The sequence below is a fragment of the Drosophila willistoni genome (genome assembly GCF_018902025.1).
Source record: "Drosophila willistoni isolate 14030-0811.24 chromosome 2R unlocalized genomic scaffold, UCI_dwil_1.1 Seg200, whole genome shotgun sequence".
NCBI classification, from domain to species: Eukaryota; Metazoa; Arthropoda; class Insecta; order Diptera; family Drosophilidae; genus Drosophila; species Drosophila willistoni.
This window is the reverse complement of record NW_025814051.1, coordinates 1,845,152-1,872,799: the sequence shown is the minus strand read 5'-3', so window position 1 is coordinate 1,872,799 and position 27,648 is coordinate 1,845,152. Positions and strand designations below refer to the sequence as shown.

Here is a 27,648-nt window from a genome sequence, read left to right as displayed (position 1 = left end):
TGTAGGAAGACAACGATAATAGAAGGAGGTTATAGTTACAAATAAATCTTTTCAAGTCAAATATACTAGGCTACTTTTTCTTCGGAAGTTAAGACTAATAAATCCAAATCATATCTGCATATAATTTGTTTTCCACTTACGTACAAATTAAACTCAAGTACTTCTTAAATAAATTCTTTTCCTTTTCATTATTAAAATATTAATTTCAAAAGAATTTTCAAATGCGTGTGAATCTGATATGCCTGAAATGCGATTATTCACTTTGGTTAAATTTTGTTTTTTTGAAATTAATTCATTAATTACTTACATACATTACAAATTCTAGCGAGTCTTTTTCATCTGATAGCCCACCATCATGTTCTTCAACTTTAGTTTTCAGTGGTCATGCGAATTTTTAATTATGCTGGTTAATTTGTTGTTGTTGGTGTTGTTGCTATAGTTTGTTGTCGCTTTTGCCGTTCATTTAGTCGTCGCCCTTTTTTGGTTTTTAGTATGTGGCACACGTTTTGCGTTTATGTTGGTTTCATACTTCATTTGCTGCCACAAAATAATTGAGGGGCGTAGAAATTAATGGGCCTGCCTGCTTCTGCTGCTGCTGCTCCCTGCTGACTGCTAAAAAAATAAATTCCAATATGGCATGAAGGTACCGTAAAATGATCGTAGATGATTTGTGTCTTGAATAAGGAAATTGCTTCATTTCAAAAAAATAAGAAAAAAGCACAACGCAGAGAAATACCAAATTAAAAGATAACCAACCGATAAGAATGAGCTTAGATGGATCTACTTTTGTGTGTGATTTGTCCTTATCTGAGGTCAAAATGAAATCGAGTTTGTTGCCTAAATCTTTTGTTTTTTCAACAACATTAATGCAGTTAAATACCAAAGTTTAAGCAAGTTAATTAACATATGAGCCAAATTTAGCCAAGCAAATCGAATGAGTCAAGCCGCAACTCCCACATTATTGCCATTGCTTTGGTTCACTTCCAAGCCGGACTCCGAGACCAAGAGCGAAAGTTCAGGCAAAGAGCCAAGGCAACATATTTATAAAAGAAATAAACGCCCACAATTCATATGTGCGAGAGTGGGTGTGGTGGGCGTGTATAATGTATAAATGTTTTAATGTATGTGTGTGTGTGTATGTATGTGCGCCTGACACCAAAACAGTTAAATGTTGAAATACAAGAAATTCAAGTGGAATATCAAAGGCAAAAATTACGTCAATCAAAAGTCAAACTGGCGAACTGGCGAACTGGCAAACTGGAAGCCAGCAACTATCACAAAATGAGCCTAGCCACAAAGCGCGTATTTTTCTGCACAAGGCGTCTAGGGTATAACAAATAACATAAAATAAAGAAAGACTACAACAACAACAGCAACAAAGCAGAGAAATATGGAAAAAATGGAAAAAAATTATTGCCTGCTGTTGCTGCTGCCAAGCCAAAAATGGACCAGCAGAAACAGCGGCAGTGGCAGAGCGCAGCCAGCAGAGCTGAGTGTGGGCAGCAAATGTTGTTGCCTAACAGCAAGTTAACACACACACACCAACACACTGACACATACATCTACACATAGACGTACACACAAGCACACAAATACCATTAAGTTAAAGCCAAGTCTCAGACTAAAGTCTCCACTCATCGGCAGCGGCGGCTAAACTCTGCACATTCAGTTCGTTTTCAGCTCGCGTGCGGTGCGGTTCACTCCTTCTCTTTATATCTATCTTACTCTCTCAGCGTGTATCTTTTGGATACATAATTCATTCCCCTGCCTTGATACCTCTCCATCCGTTTCTGTGTGTGTGTTTGTGTGTTTGTGAAAAAATCTAAGCAAATCAATATTTATTCATTTATTTATTCTCCTCCTCTTCCATACCCTTACCCTTTCTCTCTCTCTCCTTTTCTCTACTTACAGTGAAAGTTTTTTGCTGAAAATTTACCTTGTTTAAATTTTGGAAAGAAAAACGCGCGCGCGCTTCTTAAAACAACAACATCAAATAAAAAGTGTCAAATTAAAAGAAAAATTTATCAATATTTTCTTAAAAAATAATCAACTCTCTGTGTGTGTTAGTGTGAGTTGCTGCTTACTTGTGTTTGATTGTGTGTGTATCTTGGTAGCTGCTTTAGCAGCAGCCAAGTTAGTGCAAAAAGTATAAAAATTTATATATACATATATATAAAGAAGGCCGAAATCTTTGTTGCTGACTTGATCACTTCGCATCGTTTGGCAGCTGTTGGCAGTATGAACTGATTTTGATTGAATTGTGTGGAAAAAAATGGTGAGCAAATGTTAATTAAACTAAAATAAACTAAAATTTTTCAGTGATACAAAATATATTTGAAAAAAATGTTATGGCGATGAAAATACAACAAAAAATGGGGGCTTTTTAGAGGGCATATGGCTAATTTTTTATGTATCCACTTTGAGACCAAATGAATATGAATATCAGACAAATGCATTAAATAATGGTCTCAGCTTTGCCAATGTCTTCATTTGAAACCATAAATCAAACAGAAAGTCATTTTGGATTTTTTTTGTTTGCATATACAGTTTAACAAAGATGTGTGTGTACCGAGCTATGGAATATTCCAACGAATTCAAATAAAAATTTGATAGTTTCAGTTTCAAATAGTGTTCAAATAATATGAAAAAATGATTGTTTAGATAGAGAAAATTCAAACAGAAAATTCCAATGAAATATTTAAATTTTTACTTAGCTTAGGTTAAGTCCACCATGCATAAAAAAAACCCAACTGAAGTTAAAAAGTTTCTTAATATTTTATATTTTTTTTTAAACAAATTTCTCTGCATACCATTTTATCTAACAGTTATTGCACTGTAAAGACGCGGTAATAATATATTACATATTCCACTTTGGCAATAAAAAATGTTTAAGTGCTTGAATATTTTAAAGGCTGAGGCAATTCTTATATTAGTAGAAAACTCATTGTAAATTTTCAAATTCATTGACTTATATGGAAATTATATTGACACCTATATGTGTATAAAAATCATTAAAATAAATTACAAAAGTAAAAAAAAAGCCACTTTCAGTGTAAAAGTTTCTGAGATCATTTAGTACAAATAATGAAACCATAAAATTTACATGACAAATTGCAATATGAATAGATAAACAAAAACCCACAACTGTTGTTAAGTATACCAAACAACAATAACAACAACAACAAACATTCACTTTCATTTGTGCAAAAGTAAGATAGAAAGAAAAAAAAAATCCCAAACCAAAGCCAAAGCCATTGTCTGAACAAGACGAAGATGAATATGAGGATGAATATAAGAGGAGATGAAGTAGTTGTAGGAGGAGGAGGTTTAGGCGGAGGTGGAGTGAAGATGGAGTGGGAGGAGGCTAACAGAGGTTGAAATGTTGGAGAAGACGCCTTGTCACTCAAACTAATGTTGTTTATTTTCTCTGCATCTCATTTCGACAAAAATTTGTTGAAAAAACATAAATAGAAAATATGACAAATAATTGCTCAAAATGTTCGCTTGACATACATTTTTTGTATATTTTTTTCGTATTTTTCGGTTGAAGAAATCCAAAAAAAAAAAGAAACAAAAAATGTTATTTTAAGTGTCCCGGTATCAAAACAAAAAATGTAAGTCAAAAATAGTTAAATGGGTCATTGAAAAATCTCTACACCCTTTACTAAACTTATTAAGACTCGAGCTAATCATTAAGGTGAATCTATTTTAGGACAGTTTTGTCAATATATAGTGGCTTGTCAGAATCAAGCCTTGAGACTGACACTTTAAGTTCGTTCTGCTAAGATTCATCACTTAAAACAGGCTCCCAAATCCCAAATTAAATACTAATCTATTAGCTTTTAGTTTCTTGTTTAAAGCAGTGATTAGAAATTAGCAAACTGTGAGAGCAAACTGTGAGATCGATGAGATCATTTTTTATGCCATCTATACTATGAATTTATAATTGTTACGCAAGCTTATTTATTTATTAACTTTTTAAACAACAACTTCTTGATAAAAACAACATAAAAGTTAATTAAAGGCTACTGACTTTGCCGAGGCAACAATTCTTCTTCTGGTGTACAAACTCCACTTCAAATTTTAGTATACTCTTTCCTAGCAAGTGTATTACGTTTTCATTTGAATGAAGCGGCATTTTGGTTTAATGTTGAATTGGACGCACAATTTGGCGAAATTGTGTTGCTGTAGTGTTTTTTTGCCCGCAAATTGCCAGTTGGATGTTGTTGTTTCAGTTTTGGTTGTTTCTTGTAAATGCAAGAAAACACAAAAGGCTACCACAAAATTTGCAGCTCTCATTTGTCAGTCGCTGGCGCTGACTTGAAACTAGCCTGCCAGTCATTTGTAATTCATTGTTTTCGTTGTCGTGGGTTGTTTCTTTTTGGTTTTTCACAAGTTCGTGGCTCATCTCAACTGGCTAACTGACTGACTGAACGAATGAATGACTGACTGTTTAAGACTTATAGCGGCGATGCGTTTGGTGCGGTGCAAAACTTTCACTTTATGTGTTTTTTGCGTGCTGCGTCTCTAATAATCTCACAGATGAAAACAGAAATTACATTAATAATGTGTATAAATTGCCCTCTGCGTGGGTTACCGAAAAAAAATAAACAAAGCAACATAAAAATTATGCCAATTAAACTGATAAATCCCAACACTTGAAAGTATGCTAAATTCCAAAGATACTCTACTACTAAAGAAAAGTTAAATTCCTAGTACAGGAAGAAAAACAAAAGACTTAGACAAAAAACTTGATTGCACTTCTTAAAGTGGTATTAACTGTTAGACTTAATTAAAAAGAAAATGGAAAAGCTCTCATAAAAATCTACTGAAATCTATCTTATTGTTGAAACTGTTAGTATAAATAATTTACTATTATGATTTTTAAAAAAGCAATGAAAAAAAACCAATAAAATCAAGAATTTATATTTGATTTTTAATTTATTTTTGGCTTTTACATTTGCACTTAAAAGAAGTGTAGTTATCTGTTTGGTTAAAATCTAATGAGTTGTTGTTTAAAGTTATTCGATAATTAACAATAAAAAAGCTGAAACGAAACTCTGAAAAAATCCATTAATTGCCATTTACAACCAACAAATGGTAAAAACTAAACTAATTCTCTAAAAAGAAAGTTAAGTTTAACTTTAGACAGTTTCAGCTTGATTAATTAATACCAAACAATATATCTTCTTCATTCGATATCAATACAAAAGACTTTGGCATGAAACTTGTCGAAACACAATCAATTTTAAATGTTAAGCTGCACATTTTTTGCTCAAGTTTTTTTGGTTTTTTTGGTCAGAAACTGAGTCATTTGATCGCACACACACAGAGAGAGACTAAAATGTTGAACCTTCTAGCAAACTTTTGCGGTCTCTCAAGGTCTTTCCCAGCAACAGCATCAAGTCTTAAAGTCAAAGCCACAGGCAGGCCGCAGCTAAATTCTAATTAATTTTTTTTTCAACTCATTTTTTGCACTGGTTTTCGCTTCTTTTTATGCGGCAAATCCATAATAATCGCCCACCATTCAACCAAGTGCCAACCTGTGCCGCTTAGGCACAATACGAAATAGTTTGTCTAACATCATCGAAGATGAAATCAAACTTGAAGTCGAAGTCAAACTCGAAGTCATCATTAGTCAGACAAGGCCGGGTGAGATTTTTGTGGGCGTTGCGTGGGTTTTCAGTCATGACACAATCGAAGAGCTGTAGGAATGGACCAAATGGTGGAGACGAACATTTGGTTAACTGGTGACTTGCACTTGTTATGCGTTTTTCGTTTTAACTACTTTCACCAGAACTTGGTTTCGTTTTCATTGCCATATAAAGTATGTGTATATATCTTAATGTGTGTTTGTGTGTGCGATCTTCTCTGACCCAAAATATTTTTGGCAACCGCAAAAGACGAAGAAACAACCAAAAAACAGCACAAAAAAGCGAAAGTAAAACAGCGACCAGTTTTTTGGTTTTAAGTTTTTGTTTTTTGGTACTTCATTGTTGAGGGCTGCTGCTGCTGCTGTTGCCGTTGCTGCAGGCAAAACAAGACTTGAATTCGTATTCGAAGTAAGTCAAAATGATGTCATGCTGCAGCCAGATCGTTGCCAAAAAGAAACCGAACCAAGAAAATATTCAGTTTCGGTTTCAATTTTGTTTTATTTCTGTAGTTGGCCAGCATCTGTATCAATAAGATCAACTCTCTGTTTTATGCAAAACGGAATCAAAAAACCAAAAAAAAACCACGCCATGGAAAAGTAAACCAACAGCTTGGGGCCCAACCCAATTTAGTTTAGGTTCAGCTTCCATGTTTGTTGTTGTTGCTGTTTATTCTCAATGCACCCTATGCTAAACACCGCTTGTATATAACTTAGCTGCGGTAATGCCGTTTCTTTATTTCATTTTCAAAATCCCTGTCAACGGTTATTCCACACTGTTGTTCAACCTCGAGTTAAGCTTTACGATTTATGACTCATATTAGTTGCATAGTCGCTGTCGTTGTAGACGCCAGTGACAACAACAACACCAAGACAAAAAAAAAATCCAACACGGAAACTTTTATAAACTGCAATTTGCAACAATTTTTGCGCCCAAAACAAAAGCAAAGCTAAAAAGAAGACAAAATTTGCATTAGTTTGAAAAGAACTTCGAAGATGAAATACTCTACAAAAACCAACAAAATATTATAAAGAAATATTTCCATATTTAAAATATTCTTTAAATTTGTCTTTAAAGTAGTCAGTACTTTCCATATATTTCGTTTTTTAATAGTTTTTTATTTCCATTTTAATTTTATCACTTAGCTAAACTATTTGAAAAGGTGCTTTAACTCTGAATTCAGGGAGCTGAAGGAGTGTTGTGTGGCCAATTAACGAGCTGTGTGTGGCACAGTGAGATAACTTTGGCTAAAATTTAACTTTCAAATGCAGTAAACACAAAAAAAGGCAATTGCAGAAAAAAAAGGCTGACAAGCAAACCCGTTAAGCACGACAAATCCAGTTTGTACTACCAACTAACTAGCTAAAAGCTGGCAAAGTCTTTTGTTTGGGGCCCTGTCACCGACGCCGCCTTACTATCCTCACTTATCTTAGTTGGTTGGCTAATAACTTCATTTAAATTAATCTTGTCTTGGCAAACAATTTAAAATTCAATTATCCAACCAATGGCCACCGCAAGAGAACAAAATTGGAGTTGGAGGAGCATCCTGTCTGGAGCCGACCATTTCTAGTCAAGCTCATATCCTGTGAGTGTCGGTAAATTGCAATAACCGCACATGTTCATCAACGGCATAGGCAAAACCACAATTATTAAATTACATTTGCCCATCTCAGACAGTAGGCTGGCTGGCGGTAGATGGGGATGCTATGATCTTCTCTCTCTCTCTTTCTTTCTGTTGCTTGGGGGATTCTGGTCTAATCGAATTGGGCATGCTGACCACTGACCAGAAGACCAATCGACTGGAGAGTAAATGATATTGATCAACAGTAGTCAGTCGGTGGCTGCAATCTTAATTGAATCGAGTGAGCTCTTAATTGAAGTTGACAACTCAACTTGGCCGTTGACTTGCCTTACTCATCAATTTAATATGAAATTCAACCAACAACCAATATATATTTTTTGTATGGTTTTAAGTACTTAAAACCAGGCATTGGGTGAAAGATCAAATAAGTCATTTCTATTAGTCACTTTTACAATCTTTCATTAGACATTTCAAAAATTTAGTTCCTAGAGGTTACTTAAATTACAATTTATATTGCCGTTTATATTGATTTATTACTTTTGGAGTGATGAATTTTAATATTAAATTTTTGTAATTGTTTGTACTTTATGGGCACTCCTTTTTTTATGTTCTTCAATTTCACCATCGGTTCATTATGTCGTTTTATGACTCAACCAAACATTGATTGCCTCTGCGAAGGTCAACCACTGCCGCGCCGCATTGGCAGCTTTTGGCGACACAAAACCCATGTCGCCGACTCAGATCGATCCCCACACGGGACACACACACACACACACATGGCCTTAACCGTGCGTAGGTTTCACAGCTTGATTAAAATGTACACCAATTGGCCAAGTAGAAGCGAGAAAAAAAATACCCACTTTACATATGGCAAAGTCTTCTAACAAATGAGTCTTGGTAACAAACATCGGCATCAAATTGACGCAGAGGCGTTTGTTGGCTAGTATTGACCGTGGGCAGATGTCGACAACTGAGAGGTAGGCCTTCACACCAAGCGGCTACCCACACACGCAATCACACACACCTAGAAAACAAAAAACGAGGAAAAAAAAAGCTTCTTTCTGTAATTACAAAAATGCTGCCCAGTTGATTGATTTTGAAAGCTAATTGTAAAGAAGTATTGGAGCCCTTCCTTGTTTCTGGTTGTTCTTTCAAGACAAGACGCCAAATGTCAAGTTCAAGTGGCAGCAACGAAGCTCTTCCTGCTGCGTCCTCCACTCGTATCATTATGTGTCTGTATGTGTATGAGTGTGTAAAAACAATGTACAATGAGCCATTTGATTGATGCGGATGATGATGATGATCACGCTGATGTTGAGGTGCGTCAGCAGAAAAAAACAAAACTTCTCAAGATGGGCCAACACATCATCGCGTTAAGATGCTAGTGGTAGTTCTTTGACTTCTTCAACTTAAGCAAAGGTGCTTTGACTTTTATGTTTTTGACGTTAGTTTTACTGCAGCTTCATATAAAATATAAGCACTTTACTTTTGGTTATTTATGAAAGAATCAAATTGAATACTAAAATTTCAATCTTCAATTGTTTTCACATTGCATTCAAGTTGCTCGCTTAAGTCTTTCGTTTGCGTACGAACTGCACCATAGCTAGATTGGCGTTTAGCAGTCTCCTTGGCTAATTGGTGAGCAAAACTGCAAACAAGAGCAATAATGTACCGCAGACAACAACAACAAATAGTAACAACATGTAATGAACGCAGCTTACAGTGTTTTCTTTTTCCTTTTTTTTCTTTTTTAAATTTTTTGGTTTTTGTTATTGTTCTTACCAACATGAATGAAAAATAAAGTAAATTGGCTCCAAGTCGTCGGGACATGAACAATCAAGGTGGTCGCCACTGCTGTTGACTTGAGATACATGAACAACAAAAAAAAATCGTACAAGCATACAGACAAATATACATGTATATATACTTATATATATTTATGCAGACAATAAATTGCAAGGCAAGAAAAGAAGGAAGAAAAGAAACAAAATATATATATATTGCACGAATTTATGCCATTTTAAAGCGAGAAATGAAACACGCCCCAAGTGCATTACAATAAATTATAGAAATATGATCGGGGTGACGGCATATAGGCGTACAATCCCTTTTTGCTGGGGTCCATTATAAAGCAATTAATGCCTAAATGCTGGACATCTGCTCCATTTTGATGATTTTAATAATTCATATCTAGCTTGACCATAGCGAATAGTTAACATTGCTCATCATGGGTGGCCCTAGTCATATGATGCCCCTACCTATCTACCTTTGGCCCCCGCCCCCTTTGTAGACTTCGTTTTTAGACTTCGCCACGATTTCTGCTCATTAAAAATGGCCTGCTAAAAATAGCAACAAACATTTGTTGAACGACAACAACAAACAGCAACTACAACAACATCTTCACATATTTTCATATTAATTATCGTGGCTCTGAGCCCGAAAGACTTACTTATGTATGTATGCCTTACAAACTCCTTACCTGTCCAACTGTTGTTCTTGTCGCAGTTGTTCTTGCAATTCTCTAGAGGCCCCAAGATGCAAAGCAAAAAGCTAAAACAGATGCCATCCCTCCGGCTCTATTTCCCCGCTCTCTACTGCCCTTCTCCAGCACTTATTAAGTGTGTTTGGTTGGTGCAGATTTCGCCGATTGTCCCCGCCATTGACTTTTAGCGATAATTAACACCTAGATACTAAACCAAAATTGCAACTGCCTGCCAGCTGCCGACACGGTTGAGGCTGCTGCTTTTGTGGCTTCTAGTAAAAAGAAAACTTGTCGCTGTATTTTATTGCCAACAAACTGGAACTTTGCTTATTGATTTGCATTTTAACAAGACTCGTTGGCTGTTGTAGTTGTCTCCAGATTTAGTTATTTTTGTATATTTAAATTGCTTGTAGTTTGGCTGACAACGTTTTTTTTTCTCTCTCTCTCTCTTCTTTTACGTTTGGGTCCACCAAGTTTAAGGTCACACAAAAGGAATTTCGCATAGGAATATAAAAAAAAGAAGAACTGACTGTATTTTTTCAGTTCATAACCAAAAAAAGAAAAAATTGGAATCTATAGTGGTTTTTTGTGTCTGCTTCCGTATGTTTAATATATGCGATAAGTATCTAATTGGTCAAAAATAAAAATTGGCAACGATTTTGAATAGCAACGACCGATTGTTAAAGGTTTTTCCATCATGTTCAATTCCCCCGTCCCTCTTGACCGCTGCTCAATCTAGTTGCTTATGCCAGTCACATAATGCAACTTCTGCTTGTGCTTCTGTCATTCTTGTCGTTTCGATACATTTTGCCTGACTCATGCCGCCTGGTCAAAAGAGCCACCAAACTGTCTTACCTCATGCCTCATGGTGGATCAAGAAAATTCAATCAATGCGCATCAAATGCACGCACTGAAGAGGTTTCGTTTGCCCACGCAACCGAAGAGTGGCAAAAGGAAGGATCATCAGACTTACATATGTGTAAAATTATGCAGAGCACATACCAAAGAGTCACTCTACGCCACAAATACATGCGTAGAGGAGGGCTATTATACAATAGGCCAACATAACAACCACCAGCACCAATAAAAACAGCAACAACAATTGCATAAAAATCACTTTTTAGGCCTGTCACCTTTTTGGCTTTGGTAAAACCAACTAAAAAGAAAATTGCTTACTTCAAAATGGTATAACATCGCTTTCATACCCTGTAATAAGTGTGAATTGATATTGACAACCGAGTGGAATATCTTTTTTAGAATGTAAACAGGTTTTAAATTCCAAGTCAGTCTAAGCCAATAATCAGTTTTGTTAACTCTCATATACCCTTTGATCATTTATATGCTGGGTATGGTGTTGCTGATGATGATGGCGACGCCGGGTCCGGGCACGTACAACATACGCACTGCCGGCGGCAACTAATGCCTATATAAAGTTGTAGTTGTTGGTGTTATTTATTGAAGAGGTTTTTTTTTTCTTTTTATTTTTTGGCCTCTGCTTTGGGGCGCATTTGCAATTTACAACACAAATAAACATAGCCAAGACGATGATGACCAAGACGACGACGGTAGAGTACAAGAAGTTGAAGAAGAAGGCAAAGTGCCAACAACAACAATCGGTTTACTTCCGCCGGATAACTATGTAAAAATCATACACAAATTCAGTATAGACAGGCAGACAGAAAGACAGAGCTAAGGAGCGAACGGACCTAAAGTGTTCATTGCCTGTTTGGTGCTTTCAAAATATTTAAATATGTTTGAATATCCGTTAGCCAGTGCTGCCCTTTTATGATTGATTGTTGTTCTGTTCTGTTCTGTTGTTTTCCCCTGCCCAGTTCTCCTCATCATGCCCTCGTAATCATCATTAGGAAGTGGAAATGCGTCTGCAGTTAGTAAAGTCAGCCAAGCGTTTTATGTAAAAAAGGTTAGAGCAAGTAATTAGTCTCAAAAAGTTGCCAACTACAACTTGCCCAACTGCAATTGAATTAAATCGCCCACTGTTTAAAGTCAGTTTTTACCTTTCTAATCACTTCGACTTGCATGTAGCACAGTTCCATCTATGGCCACTTAAGTCGTGTATTGCCATTTTTGGTCTGCCCAGGAGGAGCACCAGTGCATGAGGACAAGTCTTTCTTTATACTGTGCTGTGTAGGCGAAAATTTGTGCAGATTTTTCTCAATAGTTGAGGGAGGAGAAGGTCAAGGCACATAAAAAACGCCACTTCAAGTGCAACATCAGCGAAAAAAAGGTCATCATGGGTTATAGAAAGTACATTTCGAGCACGAAACGTTCAAATGAAAGGCCACGTTCATGAAAGAACCGAATTTCTTTTCAGATAATCGCTAATCAAGCGTATTTGATTTTGAAATACAACCGTTGAATTCATAGTGTTTCCTGTCATTCCAGATCGATAGGATCTATCTCGATCAATAAACATTTTTTTCCCCAAGCTGATCAGATTTGCTTAATTTTAGTATTTTGTGTCAATGTTCATCAATGCTTGAAATAAATGCTAAAAATAGTTTTACACTCTGTGTTTATTTTCTGCACCCACCCATGATGTTACCTTCTGAGTGCTTTATATCATAAATTCATTAAGATGTTGTGTTTATCACACCTCTTGACTGGAGGATTTGCAGATATTTTGATTCTCTCAGTGTATCTACACTGTAATTTATAGAACATTCGACATTTACGAGCTTCTCGGCTTAGATACATTGTGCCATAAATTGATACCCACCGCCAGCGCTCTACAGCGTCATCAAGACCAAGTCCAGTTCCAGCTTCAGATCCATTTGAGATCTGTATGTAGGTAACACTTGGGGTACGGCCTATTCAATTTAAAAACTTGAAATAAATTGCAACCGCAGTGGCGTAAATAAATATTGACATTTATGTTTAAGCCAAGTTCAAAGAGAAGATGGCAATAATGTTGCAAGCGCGCACACACACACGCGTACAGACCGAGACAGAAAGAAGATAGACTGAGGTAAAGTCATACTCAGTCATCGGGTAAATAGTTTAACTCATGACACACTATAAAAAGACTAATTAACACCTACCCCGCCCTATCCCATTGTCCTTCATTGCACTTCAACTGATTGAAAATGCATTAACGGCTGCAGCCAGCGTTACATTGGGGGTACTCGGCTAATTTCTGGGTTAAATATAAGAGAGAATACTACTAAAAATAAGACAAAAAAAAGCACAACGTCATGGTCAGCAATGAAAGCGAAATGGGAATCCATTTCGAAACCAAAAAATAATGTAAAAAAAACCCAAAAGGGGGAACAAAAAAAAATAAAAGGAAAAAAGTAAAAACAGAAACCAAAAACATGCGTCGCCTGCAGTCAACATTCTTTTTAACAAGTTGCCTGCTGGGGCTGGACCCGGGGCCAAGTCAAAGTCAAGTTAAATACGCCCGCCGTGCCTAGGCTCTGGTTTTTGCCTTACCTTATCCGCTTTGCTCTTGGGGTCCAAGAAATATCAGAAGATCAAAGGCATTTTAAGAGCATGCGCATCCCAACCCAATGCAAACAATCAACACGACCAAGAAACCAATGGAACTTGGGCGAGCAGGAGAAGCGAGTGGAGCCCCAGCGGCAGCATGTCCAACGTGCCAGGCTTAAGACCTACAAAACCAGTGTGTCTATGTGTGTGTGCCATGAGTGTCTTTGGTCTATGTGTGTGTGTTTGTGCATGTGCACTTAGTTGGAGGACACGTACAGGATAAATTAGCAAATATTTGTTTTTTCCTTCGAACAGAGTTTGCAGTTTTGTACCTCGTCTCGACTCTCGTCTTGGATTTTATTTCTTATTTAAGTAAAAATTGCATTTAAATTGTTTTACGCTGTGTGTGTGTGTGTATGTGTGCTGCTACTTTGTTCAAAAGGTTAACCATTTAACCTTGACATTTTCGTCTCTTTAACCAGCCCCAAACCCAACCGTAGTTAACCGATTCCATTTAAACAGTCACAATTTCTCTTCTACCCAAATCGATGATAATGTCTCAATTATGTCACCATCTTAGACACTATCTTTTGATACCACAGAATTTAAAGTAAACCATGGGCGTGGCCAAAATAGCTTCTAAGAGCATCTGGGGTAAAAAGGAATTCCCCAAAATACTCTTTTTATCTTTATAGTTGGATGAAATTATATATAGGGCACTTACAATAAGCCATTTGTGAAAATAAAAGGATTATTAAACCTGGCAGAGATAGATCGACCAGCTGACCTTTAGAAGAGAGTGCAAAAGGATTCGCATAGACATTTGATCCCTGGTTACGCCCATGAATTTAAACAACGAATTCAAGGGAAACTGAGGAGTCTATAAACAAAGCAAGACAATACATCAAGACACTGCTTAACTCCCCCCTCCAACTCACCCCCTCACACAACACACCTAAAAAGGCCATTGTAATGTCTGGATAAGCCAATGAAGAGATTTAGTAGCTCGAATCAGATCTAGGCGCAGTAACAGAGTCTTTTGTGTCCTTTACTGTCCTTCCCAGCGTGCAATGCCCTCCCCCTTCTTTTTTCATTCCAACTGTTTTGCATGCCCCATCTACCCATACGCCCGCTGTGTATGAACCTGTGCTACCTGATGCCAAAGGCATATTAATCTTATCAAAAAAAGAACAGCAACAAAAACAAAACTTGTCAACAGTCGGCAGAAAAGTCAATCGGATGACATAAAATCTGCATTGTTCGCATCTTCTGGCATTTTGTAATGTCTTCATTGAGCGACTGCAGATTCTGGCGTTTATCTCAATTGTAAAGCTATTTTAAGTTTTTTTCACTTACACAAGTCTCTTTTTATCGTCATTTTGTCACATTTAGGTTATAATATCCAGATTTGATTAAGAAATGAACTCTTTAAGCTTCTCTCTTAAATATGTTATAGATTTTTAAACATTTTTTCCATTGCCAACACTGAAAATATGGCATGCACTTTAAGAAAGTTGGCAAAGCTTAAAAACTCCAAAAGAAATAAAGCAAAAGAGGCAGAGTGTAAATTATATATTAATTTATGGAATATTTACTTCTAACTAGATATATTTAACTTTTACTTTTAACACATTCTGTGAAAATTATCGTGCCAGCGTGACTTAATGAGCTAATCGAAAGTTTGCTCATCTCTAGCGTCAGTTCATAAACTGTGAAATTTCGAGAAACAAGAGGAAAATTTACTATTCTTCAATGGATTCATTGATTTTAAAAGGAAATCAAAGATTAAAACCATTAATAAGATGAAAAGAAACTGTAGAAGACAAATTGCATTACGATTATGGTGAATTCAACGTTTTATTGGCTCTAATAAATATGTATGTATGTGTGCTTTTGTATATGCCTCTTTAACGGCATTCTCGTTTCTTCCAAAAATTTCTGTGAATTGGCCAAATTCTCAAATATCGAATATGTATGTATTTATAGATGATCCCACTAATGACTTCCTGCTTTTTGCTGTAGCCTCGACCAAGACTCACCCAAAAACCCAATTATATATGCCAGACTTGATTAATGTGAGTGAGTGTGTATGGTGGCTATTAGATCCAGATCCTTGCTATGCAGCGCCAGTTTCTTGATACTCCCCTGGCAAGAAAATTATGTATTTGGGTTAATGTTACAAACACACACACACACAAAAATGCATACATACATAGGCAAAAAAAGGAAAAAAACAAATTCAAGGTATTGGCATTGCTTTAATTTTATTTTGAACTCGGGTATTTATTTAACGATCAAGAGCCACCACTCCACTCCAAATGCTGCAACTCCAACTCCAACTTGGTCTGCAATTTCCTTCCTTTTGCGAGGCATCTTGATCGTTTCAAATAAGAGACGATGACGACGAAGGGGGCAACAACACAGCAGGGAGAATCAAAGTGAATTGCGTTCTCAGGCCAGGCTGCGAAGAAACTGGTATGCCAATAGTGCCGCTGGCTATTTCAAAATCTAACTGTTAACTGGAAAAGTTGAACGTACTTGCAGCATGCAACATGCAATGGCTATGACTATGGCTGCACCCACGGCTAGCGAAACGAGTTGAAAGCCGTTTTCCCTGTTTGCCAGTTGCCGCTTACACCGACGATGACTGTGACGCTGGCAATGCTGTTGCCACTGCCACAAAGTTAGCCTTAGCCACTTGAAAGTGGTTTGTTGTCTAACTGCGTTAGTTTTGCTTTAAATTGTGCGACCGACCACAGACGGACTCTAGGGGTCCAGCTCCAGCACTGCTAACACTAATGGCTTCCATAGCGCTATGGCGGAGTTCGAGTTCTCACAGCTAAAATGTCATAGAATCAGCAGAAAAGCGGCAACAGCAGCAGCACCAGCAGCGGATGCACTGAGCCTTAGCGTTTCATATCATTAATCAAAAACCCAACAAGACTTCTTCTTCGTTTTCTTCATCGGCTTCTATCAATACCTGACCAATGCGGAAATAACGGGTCACAACGAACAGCTGTTAAACCCGGTGGCCAGAGAGCAGATCATTTCCGCCGCCGTCGCTGTGAATGAAGTTCCTAAAGGTGTAGGTAGTATATATATATACATATTTACCTACATATAAACATATATTTTGACACACAGCCCAAGCAACGGCAATTATTACACTACCTGATTTATGAGTTTTTAATGAGCGGCAACTTTACACGAATTGTTAACAAGTTAATGCTGCAATACTGGGGCTAGGGCAAAACAACTAGCATCTCGCACCTTGACATTCGCAGTCGTGCGAATTGTCTCAAGAGTCTGTCCGTCTAGAGACGACACAAGAGATGAAGATGCACTCAATGATATGCCCAATGAGCATGGGCTCCACACCCATACATAAGGCCATTACTCTTTCAGAGAGATGCAGTACAAGAAGTTTGGTATACACCATTACAATAATAACAAAACATTGATTATAAAAATTGAAAAATGTAACTGATACACAAGGTGTGTCTCATGCCTTATCTCTTATTTGGGTAGAGTAATATCAATTTTTGCCTTTGGCAAGTGTATTCCATGGTCTTTGTAAGAAAAGTTTCAACTTTTTCCTGCAGTTGGCTTTGTCTTGTTGTTTCTGTTTCTGTCTCTTCTTTCTGTGATTGATTATGCATTTTCATGCGAACTGGTTGCAAGTTAGCTGGGCCATGCGGGCAGGTGAAACTACTCTGCCTCTGCCTCCTGTGTTGCATTCAACCCGCAGCTTGTGGAGACAAGCCGGCGGCATTGTCTGCCAGGCGCGAACTTATGTCTGAGCTAGTTATAAGTCTCTGGTTCCCCTTTATCTCGAGTACTGTCTCTCTGTCTCTCTCTGTGGCTGCAGCTCAGGCTTTGCTGTCAGTGACCTTCAGCGGCAGCCGTAACCGGCAATTAGACAAAATGTTAAGCCGCAGGATAAATAGCAGCAGCATCAGCAAAACAGGCGCCGTGCCATAAGACTTAAGACTATAAAAAGAATTTTCAGTGGTATGTGAAGGGACATTGGGAAGGGGAAGGGGGTGACAGTTTGACATTGAAAAAGTATAATTAATTGGTCAGCCCACCAGCAGGTGGGTGTGCCCTGACCACATAGAGGGAGAAGATCAACAGACAGAGAGTAAGATTTAACAGATTGAAAATCGATTTATGCGAAATTTATGACAAACAATTTTGGGGGCGCCGCCTTGCCATGCTGGGAAATCAATCACACAACTACATGTACATACATAAAACCCCATTTGTGAAATACAACTACAACTACTGATAAACGAATCACTGCATCACCATCCGGTCTGACAGTAGTTGGGAATTTTGATGTCGATTTTGTTTTTTTGGGGTGTGTTCAATGCGCTTGGATACAGATTCACGTACAATCATTGACAATCCTCTCTCTACTGGCAATGCACAAAATATTTTTGTGTCTGCCTTCGAAAAATAAATATTTTAAGCTATCATCATTTATTTATAATAAAGATGCCATCACGAGAGACTCTCTGTGTATGTGTGAGAGAGAGAGAGAGAGACTGTATGCGGTTTTTTCGGTTGATCGGAGCTAAAAAATGTGTCATTCGCTTCTTTGACTTTGATTTAGTGGCTAGACAGGTTAATACAAGATGAGATCATCGACAAACGACGACGACAATGTCGATGACGACGTCGATAGCGTTGACAGGCAGCAGCCCTCGACGAAGAGAACAAACGAGATATTTGGACTTTAAGAGGAGTAGCCGCTGGCCTTCGTATGGATTTCACCAAAAACCCAAAAAAATATTTTGACATTGCCCAAATATTTTGATAAGGGTTGTCAACATGTTTACCGCTAGACAGATGCTAGATATTCTGGGAATCAAAAATAAATAGAAATCTGTACATTTTGGCCTAAAGAAAGACTGATTTTCTAGGTCATAATTACACAAAAATTATGTGAGAATTAAATTAAAAAATTAAATTCTAGGAAAGCTTTATGAATTTTTATTAACTGTCTTAACATTTATTTGAAACGGACCAAAGAAGTTTAGTAAATTGATTTGGATTTCAAGTTAAATTAGTTTGTATATTTTTCGATTTCTTAATTTTGAATTCTATTGTTATATTCGTTATATATTTGTTTTAAATGCTTAGAAATTATTTAACGTGAATCTGTATCTAATTGAGCCCATCAAAATAATTATAAGAAAATATTTGAAACCAAGATCTTTTTCCATTTCGATTTTAAAGTTAATTGTGAAGGGTCAAATAAGTAGATGTATTCGATACCACAATCATTACTCACTGTTTGAAGGGCAATCTATTTAGATATCCAATGATCTCTGAATGAAATTACAAACGTGAGTGTCCATTAAAATCATTCGAGATGAATTTTCTGATGATAATTGGCGAAGATTTGGTGTACTACAAACAATCTAAATTCTTTCTCTTGCTAGCTTTAATGGCCAAAGCAACTTCCACTGATATCCAATCAGCGTTAACTAACAACAACTGCAACAACAGGGCAATATCCAACTGGCCATTGAGTTACATTTATCACGCACATTTATCAGCTTGTCAGGCACCAAAGCCTCCCTACGTGAAACCCCCAAGACCCAGCATCAATTTCTACTGCAACTGCAACCAACCAAATTACGCTCATTTTGCGGCCAAACATAAATTTATCGAAACATCACACAACAACAGAACAACAGGAAAAATTTTCAAGTACAATAAACATTTGCCCAATCGCAAGTAAACCCAGTTACAGGGGCCAAGTCCAAGTAGGAAAAAAGGAAACTGGTCAGAAGCACCAGCAGCTTTAATTAAGTGATCATGAACATGGGCAAACACAAGAGTTAGTGCCCCAAAGGCCAGCAAACGAGATTAGGCGATCGGCACTTGAGCACTTCAAATGTCGTTAGATAGAAAAGGCTAAAAGAAGTTTATTTCCTTCTGCATCCTGTGAGCAGACTCCAAACGACCACTACAAGCAAAAGGAAAAGGGCATGTAATTTGGCTTAGAGTATGTATTTTATTTAAGCGTTTATTAGCTGATAAACCAAAATAGATAAATCGCAGCAGTCCTCCTGAGTATGGTGCAGACCGTTGAAGTTTTTATTACTGCCTTTGGGTGCTTTTTTTATAGCAGATACATAAAATTGCCACAAACATATTTTAACATACTTGTAAGAAAGTTGTTTGTTCACGCCCTTGGTAAATGAAAATCTTTCATCTACATACACTCGGAAAAACCAAGTCCCTTTGAGTTGAGATCGTTTTGATTATGAAAATGTTTTAGTCAAAATAAAAAGTATTTTTATTGATCTTGGTCTTGGTCTTAGAAAACTTTTGTAAATAATTGTAAAATAATTTGTCATAAGAAAGGAATAAATTAAAGTTGCACCCTTTGTTTGATTATTGTTCTCTTCGGGGTTCTGAATACCCATCAGAATAGTTTCTTTAGTTTTTTTTTTCTTCTAGTGTATAAACATGCGTGTATATGCGTATATATCCCCACGATGAGACCACTTCCGTTTATGGTTACCATTTTGGAATTCGGTCTGTCTGTTCGTCCGATTATGTCATAATTATATGACCACCTACCTTTATATAGGTATCAACATGTACCCTATACCTAAAGATACTTATCACTTTTCACACAAAATTAAAAATTTTTTCTGTTATTCTGCCAATTAACAGTCTTATGTCCATTTTTTTCTTTCCTTTTTTCTCATCTCTCCCTCCAATCTTTCGTTAATGTGTCGAGCAAACCAAAATTTCATGAAAATTACCACGACAAAAACTGAAAGTGGAAATTGTGGAATGCGTGTGAAAATGTAAAAGGAAAGAAATAACACAATGAATATTTTGCCAAAAGGTTGCCTGCCTGCCTGTTTGTGTGTATTTTTATGGGTAATGGGTGCCGTTGAGAAAACGGAGAAAAAGTAAAGATAAACCCAAAAAGGGGAAGGGCTCTTGATAGACTCCTATGGCTTATGTTTGCGCATAAATTTCAAGTGTCATTTACCCGCACTTCGCACTTGCCTTTTTCTTTCTTTTGTTATTTTGTCATTTTATTTTTTTTTGGCACCTGTCCGCGATGACCGGGCCAATTTTGGGCTCTCTTTTTTTTTTTGTTTGAAGTTAATTATTTTTGTTTGTTTTTTTTAGCGTCTGAGAGGTTTTTAAGTATCAAATCGCATTAAGTTACAAAATATTTTTTTCTTTTATTTACTTAACTTGATTTTAATTGTATTTTCATTGTTTTTTAATCTAAATTTTTTTTGTCTCTTTCTTGTTTCTTTTTAGCAAAAATGAAAATATTTTTGCCACTAGTCACGTGGATAGTGCTACTACTCTCGAGTACAGTAAGTATTTTCCTGTATTTAATAACAATTCTACCTGGTAGACACATCTGAATCAGCCACCAAATCCAAATCCATCAATTTTTAGAAACCAAATGTAATCTATTTTGTTAGTCCAAAAATTTAAACGTACACATTATAATTATTTTATGTAATTCACTGAATGTGATGACTTCTAAAATATTACGCTAGATAAAATGTATTTCCGGGGTCGTGGGTAAATTTGAAAGACAATGAGTTTACCTACAATTACATACATACTATATACAATTATATCAAAATATTTAGACTTGTTATAAACAGAGGTTTACATAGGTATAGAGATCAATTATCAGTTAACTACAAATTTTAAGCTCATACGTGAAAGATTCTACAATATGGATTGGAACTATTTTAAAGCTCTAAACTCCTTTCTTTTCTAAGATGCTTATTTGTATGTAGATTCAGCCATTGAGTTTCATTGATTTAAGTAATAGGAAGATTTAAAAAAAGATCGCAATCTGGCAAAGAGCTGCAAGTTATAGAGATATATGTGTGAAAGGTCAATAGAATTATAAATTTAAATTATACAAAGATACAAAATGATCTAATCCCTCAGATTTTAACATATGAATAATAATTAATTTATGATCGACAAATGGAGAACCTTTTTTAAACGAAAACAAAAGAGAAATTTACGATCTTGGCACCTCATTATAAAACAAAATTTTTTAGATAAATATTAACACAAAAAAATGAGGGGAACAAACATGACCGAATGATGAACAAATGAATATAATAAACTAAAAAGATTCTTACGACCTAACGGTACTTGAATGGTTTTACCAAGAGACTTATGCCATAAAACCTAAATTACTGCAAAATGAGAAAGAAAATACAAGAATCATTTCGATATACGAAATCTACATACATTTGTTCACAACATGCTGTGAAATTGCAAAGAAGACAGAGGAAGGCAGAGTGATTTGGCAGTCAGACAAACAAAAAACCAAATTCTAGCTAAAATGTAATGATAGGGTCAGTCGGAAGAGACCCAGTCTCAGACAAAGACCCAGTCCCAATCTTTAGACCGGTCATCGGTCTGCTCTCTCTCTGTTTCTCTGTCTTCCTATCTTCCTCTCTAGTCAATCGATAGAAGAAAGCCCAAAACGTAATGAATAAAAATAGCCGCATTAGCTGTAAAAAAAAAAAAACCAAAGCTTTGATAGTCATCGATTTATGCAGTCCAATGAACGGACGTAGAAAGAGAAGAAACGAAATATAAGACAGAGAAAGAGTTGTGTGAATGAGGGAACTTGCCGGGGCTGTCATTTTCGAGAAATTGGCCAAAAGAATTCTCTAAGCCGAAAAGTCAAAGCCAAGTCAAGTTCATTGACTTTCTGTGGTTAGTTGTGGTTGGATTTAGTCTTTTTTTTTTTTTTGGTTTTTGTTTTTGCGACACTCTGTCAATTTTTGGTGGCTTTCTTTAAGATTTTGATTTTGATTTATGTTAGCTAAGCTGCAGAGTGTATGACAGTTGCGGGGTGCGAGGTGAGAGGAAGTCGTCTATAATTTATTATGATTAGCCATGGAAAGGCATATCATATTTCCATCTCTGTCTGCCTGCGCTGACTGATATACAAAATCCATGCCACACATAACACCAACACTTAATGCCCATTGACAGTTATAACGGATGCACTTGAGCGTTGACATGCCACGTCGTCGTCTGTCATTGTGGGCCCCTCTCTGTAGGCTCTCTGATGTTAACAAGCAAAACATACATACAAAAACAACTTGCATTGTAATACTACTATATAGTCGTACTCGAAAGCGTCTCCGCGTCAATGTCATGGGAGTTTCGCTGAGGTTGTTTTTGTTTGTTGGCAGCTTTCAGCAGCATCATCATCATTAACATCAACAGCAGCAGCAGCAGTGGCAGCATTCGCACATCTTTACTCACACGCCTTTAATTGTTGCAATGCCTCTGCTGCGGTTGCCTCACTTGAGTGCATGTGCGCTGTCAATTGATAATAGGCGCATCAGCAACAACAACAACAACAACTGCGGCAGACTATTGTTTAGCAAGGCCGTTAGCGTTGCATGGCGCATCAAATGTTCAGATGACTGTCGATGATAAAACAACAACCAACCGAATAATTTCTATACTAAACTTGAACTTCAGACACACTAATTCTACAGACTTACAAAAAAAATTTCGATAAGTTTCGATTAAGAGTCTCGTTCAATTTCATTACCTGTTACCAATATAATGACTATATTCGTTTGTAGGAGGAAGTCCAAAACAACTGAATCAAAATACTTTACGTATCTAAACTTGTTTCTATTCAAAAGGTCTTTTTTAGTGCGATAAAACTTGTTTTCATCTACTCCTAACACAGTCAGAGCTTTGGCTTAGAAATATACAAAACATAATGGAATATCAGAGGGCCCAAACAAATTAAAGATAGACCGAAGTCTTGATTACCCTATTAAGTCATAAGAATTCAAATGAAACCCATTACCGACAGACTGATTAATTATTCCAAGTCAAGCAAACTCAATACAAAAATGTCTACGAATTTTTATCCAAATAATTTCCTTTCCAAAACTGTTCAAAGTTCTGAACTGCATAATCTTAGTTTTACTTAAATCTAAACTAAAATGATAAAGAATAAAATTGGAAAAGGCGAAATCTATGTTTTTCTCGTTACATTTTAATGGTTTCGAATGTGGAAAAATGTTATTCAATTTGCTGACAAATTTAAAAAGTTGCTAAGGCCTAAATTGGAGCAATTTATAGCCAATAGACAGCTGGTTCCCCAAGTTGTTTAATATATGTAACAAATGTTAATAGCAGAAAATACTTTTGGCCAAATTGAATATACCCTTTTAAGACGGCACTAAAACAAAAAAACCAAGTAAATATGGCAAACAACAAACGGCAAACAACTTTTGTTGTTTAAAAAGTAAAAATCAGCCAAGTGTAACAATTAAGGTGGCGGCAAAAACATCTACCATATAAATATATATATGTACATACACTTTAGATATATTTTTTATATACATACATACATATATATCCTCCTATATGGACCGCAACGAGTTGAGAAATCTAGTGTTTTGTGCTTTGGATGGAGAAGAAGCTCTGCCTAGTTTGCTGTATCTAATTTGAATTTAAATTAGTCTAATGAAACCTGGTACCTGCAACCTGGTACCTGCTATAACTGAATGAATGAGGTTAAATGGGGGCATGGTGGAGAAGGGGTTTGGATGGTGGATGATATGATGATGGCACTTCCTCTTAAATAGAGCTTGAATTCTAACACTTTTTCTTCTACGTTTTTGTTTTTGATTTTTTTTTCTTATTTAGGTACATTCACAATACCAACAACAATTACAACCGCAACCATTTAAAACAAATTTAAATCGGAATAGTCGATTTCGTGGTGAGGTCTTCTTTCTCAATCTCGAAGATGGCTATTTTGGCTGCCAAGTCAATGAGTCGACAGACTATTTGCAATTATACGAACTATCGAAATTATGCGACGGCACCCAAGACTGTTATCTGGGTTCCGATGAGCTGAACAAAGAGCTCAAATGCACAAGTGAGTATAGAGTGAATAAAGTATTGGGCAATTCTTGCATAACATACATACATACATACGATAAATACATATAACTAACTTCAATTTCCATTTTTCCACAGATGACTGTGATAAGGATGGCACACAGTGCACACATGGCGCGTGTTTAAATGGCGTCTGCCATTGCAATGATGGCTTTGCCGGCTGCAATTGCAATGATAAGGGTAAGATTTAAGGCTTGGCCATTGTAACTTGCATGAGAAATTTTCCATTATTGTATACATCTCTTCCATTTTTTTTCTTTCTTAGATGAGAACGAATGCAAGCAGCGTCCATGCGATGTATTTGCCCATTGTACAAACACATTGGGCAGCTTTACCTGTACCTGCTTTCCGGGCTATCGCGGCAATGGTCTGCATTGTGAAGGTAAGTGCATAATGACAGACAGACAAATAGACAATCAGACATATCGTTTTGTTATGTTGTACATAAACTTCCGTCAATGTCTTAGCTATTCGTTCGTTCGTTTTTTGCTTAGATGGAAGCTAACGGTTCATTTTAGCCTTCACTTTGAAAGAATTGTAACAAAAGACCCAAACAACACACACAATAATATGAAAGCTTTTCTCAGTTCACAATAATGGTTAAAGTATACTTATCCGCGAGGTAATAATAATGACCATGTAGCCGATTACACTTGAGTGCTCCGACATCTTTCGTTTAGGTTTAGTTATTGTTTGAAGTTTAGGCATTGAGAAGCGAAATTTTTAGTTAGGAGGATGCTGCTGACCACAGGGAATTTTAGATAATGAAAACAATTTTTCAAATATTTTAGAAAGTCTCAAGATAATTTGCTTCATGAAGCAAGTGATAATGATTTACACTGTCTTAAAGCACTCCAGTTAAAAAATCTAATATTACACCAAATGAAGCTTTTTTAGATAATAAAGTTATAGCAAATGAAAGTATATAACATATAAATCCCCTTGTAGTGCCGCCTATGGCATACCATTTTGTAGACAGTGAGAAACCGGCTGCCATAATTGGACTTGGTCTTGGTCTAATGTAATGTAATAAAAACACATTATAACACTGCTAAACTAAAGCTGAATAGAAGAAGATTCAAGAAGAAGAAGAAGCTGAAGAATCCACGAAAACAACAACAATATAAGGCAATAATAACTAGAAAAGAGGGAAAAATACTCATTCTTTAGATAGCGTTGTACAGAAGATGATGATGATGATGATGTTGTTGTCGTTGGTGAAGCCACCGCAAAGGGGCACACACATAGATTTACACCAGCATACATAGAACTAGACATAGCCACATGTCTGTTAGAAGTGGAATCAGTGTCATGTAATCTGACCCCAAACATGGACACGCCACAACTTTCAACACTCAAGAGCAGGCAGGCAGCATGCCATGGATGATGCGATCCAATGCAATGCATTGCAATGCGATAACAAGCGCAAATTTTTTCACAAACACTCTGACATTTTACCCCTCACTAAATACATACATAATATATAGACATTGCCAAGATTCTAGATTACATGTGAGACATGTGAGTCCAAACCAGCCAACGATGTGTAACGCCAGTCCCCATCATCGCATTACAAATGTTTTATATGTCTATGCATTTCATTTATATTATTATCTAATGCTTTCGTTCTATTGCAAGCTGTTTCTTTATTTTTTTTTGTTTTACATATTCATAGCCTTTGCTCTTCTGAAAGTTCTTTTTCATAATTAAACTGTGTTGAACCCATAGGTGGATCACGTGTTGTCTTAGGGCCACTCCAGAACAACCCATTTTATAACTGCGATAATCTATATTATTTGTTGTACAAAAATTTGAATTGAAAAGTTTTTAGAAATATCAAAATCCAAAGAGACAAAGGCGGATCTTGAAATCCTTACAAAAAATATAAATATTAAGAAATTGAGCGTAAAACATAAATACCATTTGTGTAGCCCCATTCGACCCTCACAACGGGGGCCTTAGATATCTTGGTCCGTCCCTGCTGAGACCCTTTTCATATGTGGTACATAATTGGAATAGTTGAAAACAGTATATAATAGACCTTGGACACGCACTTTGTTTCCCACTGGTATTAATTAAATTCCAAATAAAACTAAACTGAACTGTAGTGAACCTTTGGGTATACAAATAATTTTTGTAGGTAGTTACACCAAAAAAATATTGCGCCAAATGACTTGAGAATTGATGAAACAAGTTTTTATCTCTTCAAGTTCACCCATTAAACTTTTGTATCCTACCTGTTTTTCAACTAACGGTACTTGATCTACAGGTAACACCTGTTTTCGACTTGTGATAATCATAACTTAGAAATGCATTCGGCAAAACGCATCGCAAAAGTCCAGTTATGCAATGACTATTGAAAAATGAAATAGACACACGCACCCCAATCAAGTTGGTCGCCGATGTTTGGAGTTGTTGTAGATTCAGCGTCGTTCTTCTAATGCAACAGAAGAATGGTGTGGAGTAATCTCAAGTTGAGTGCTAAAATTTATATTTGCCAAGACAAAATACTGTCGAACAAGCTTTACAAGTTTGGTTATATATGGTAGAGGGGTCTACGTTCACCACAGCAACTGCTCCCTTTCGTTTCGCTAACTGGGGCAGATCATTAAAACGGATAAAATAGATTGTGCCCACGTAGCGGCGACGACGACGACGATGCAGTCACTTGAGCCACAGCCACAACTCCAGATGGAGACCTGAGATGGAATTGGAGATCAAGACTGAGGGTGGTGGCGGTGGCGGTGGTGATGGTGGTGTCGGCGGCGGTAGCATTGTCGGCGCCCGGCAAACGGCACTCCACAAGCAACGCAGTTGAGATCAACTTCATTTGATAAGACGGCTCCACGGTTGTTGTTCTTCTTGTTTCAGTTGTTGCTTTTGTGGGTACTTTGCACTTTTTGCATATCAAAAATGGCAGCAATTAATTCCCATGTCCGTAGCCTGGACTAACTGATAAGCCATGGAAAATGGCTTTAAGCGTCGGCAACATTGACACGCCTAATTATACGCGCGTGTGAGGGTTTGCCACATTTACGCACAAAATGGGGCGTCTCCCCTTTGCTTGCCACCCAGGCAACCGCCCTGACATCACCTTTTTTTTGCCGACCTTGATCTTAGTAGACATTTATTATAGTCCAAGAAAAAAGGCAAAAAAAAAAAAAAAAACTTCAAACATAATTGCGTAACAAATTGTTAACTAATTTTTTTTTTATATATTTTTTTTGTATACTAGTTCAAGTTCAGTTTTAGTTTTGAGTTTCTTTTTTTTTTGTTGTTGTTATTTGACTAGCACTGGAGCATGAAAGTCGCGTCCATGTCCGCTAGTAGATTTTGTATCTAGTGCAAAAAATCACGGATCACGAATGTCATAACTCAACAAAATGCAAAAATGCTAATTAACAAAACAATTAAACAATATTAATATAAAAATAGATAGAGACGACGCCAGTTAGACTAGACTAAAACTGATGTGACCAAGTCGTTGGTTGATCTATGGTCGCTTTGTTGCAACATTT

General features: G+C 36.7%; 1 protein-coding gene and 1 long non-coding RNA gene across 2 annotated transcripts in view; one reads left to right on the top strand and one right to left on the bottom strand.

Moving 5' to 3' along the window:
• Positions 1-216: 216 nt before the first annotated feature.
• On the bottom strand, positions 217-14,655 carry LOC124460400. The gene is made up of 3 exons (XR_006954309.1): positions 14,519-14,655; positions 308-612; positions 217-242 (listed from the first exon to the last, which is right to left on the bottom strand). It is a non-coding gene; the product is annotated as an uncharacterized LOC124460400 (long non-coding RNA).
• Positions 14,656-20,469: 5,814 nt separating this feature from the next.
• Positions 20,470-27,648, top strand: part of LOC6641585 — a 92,492-nt gene continuing 85,313 nt past the window's right edge. The window contains exons 1-4 of the mRNA XM_047011097.1: positions 20,470-20,523; positions 23,873-24,107; positions 24,209-24,310; positions 24,396-24,512. Coding sequence (XP_046867053.1) covers positions 20,470-20,523; positions 23,873-24,107; positions 24,209-24,310; positions 24,396-24,512 — 508 coding nt within the window. The remainder of the gene's footprint in view (positions 20,524-23,872; positions 24,108-24,208; positions 24,311-24,395; positions 24,513-27,648) is intronic.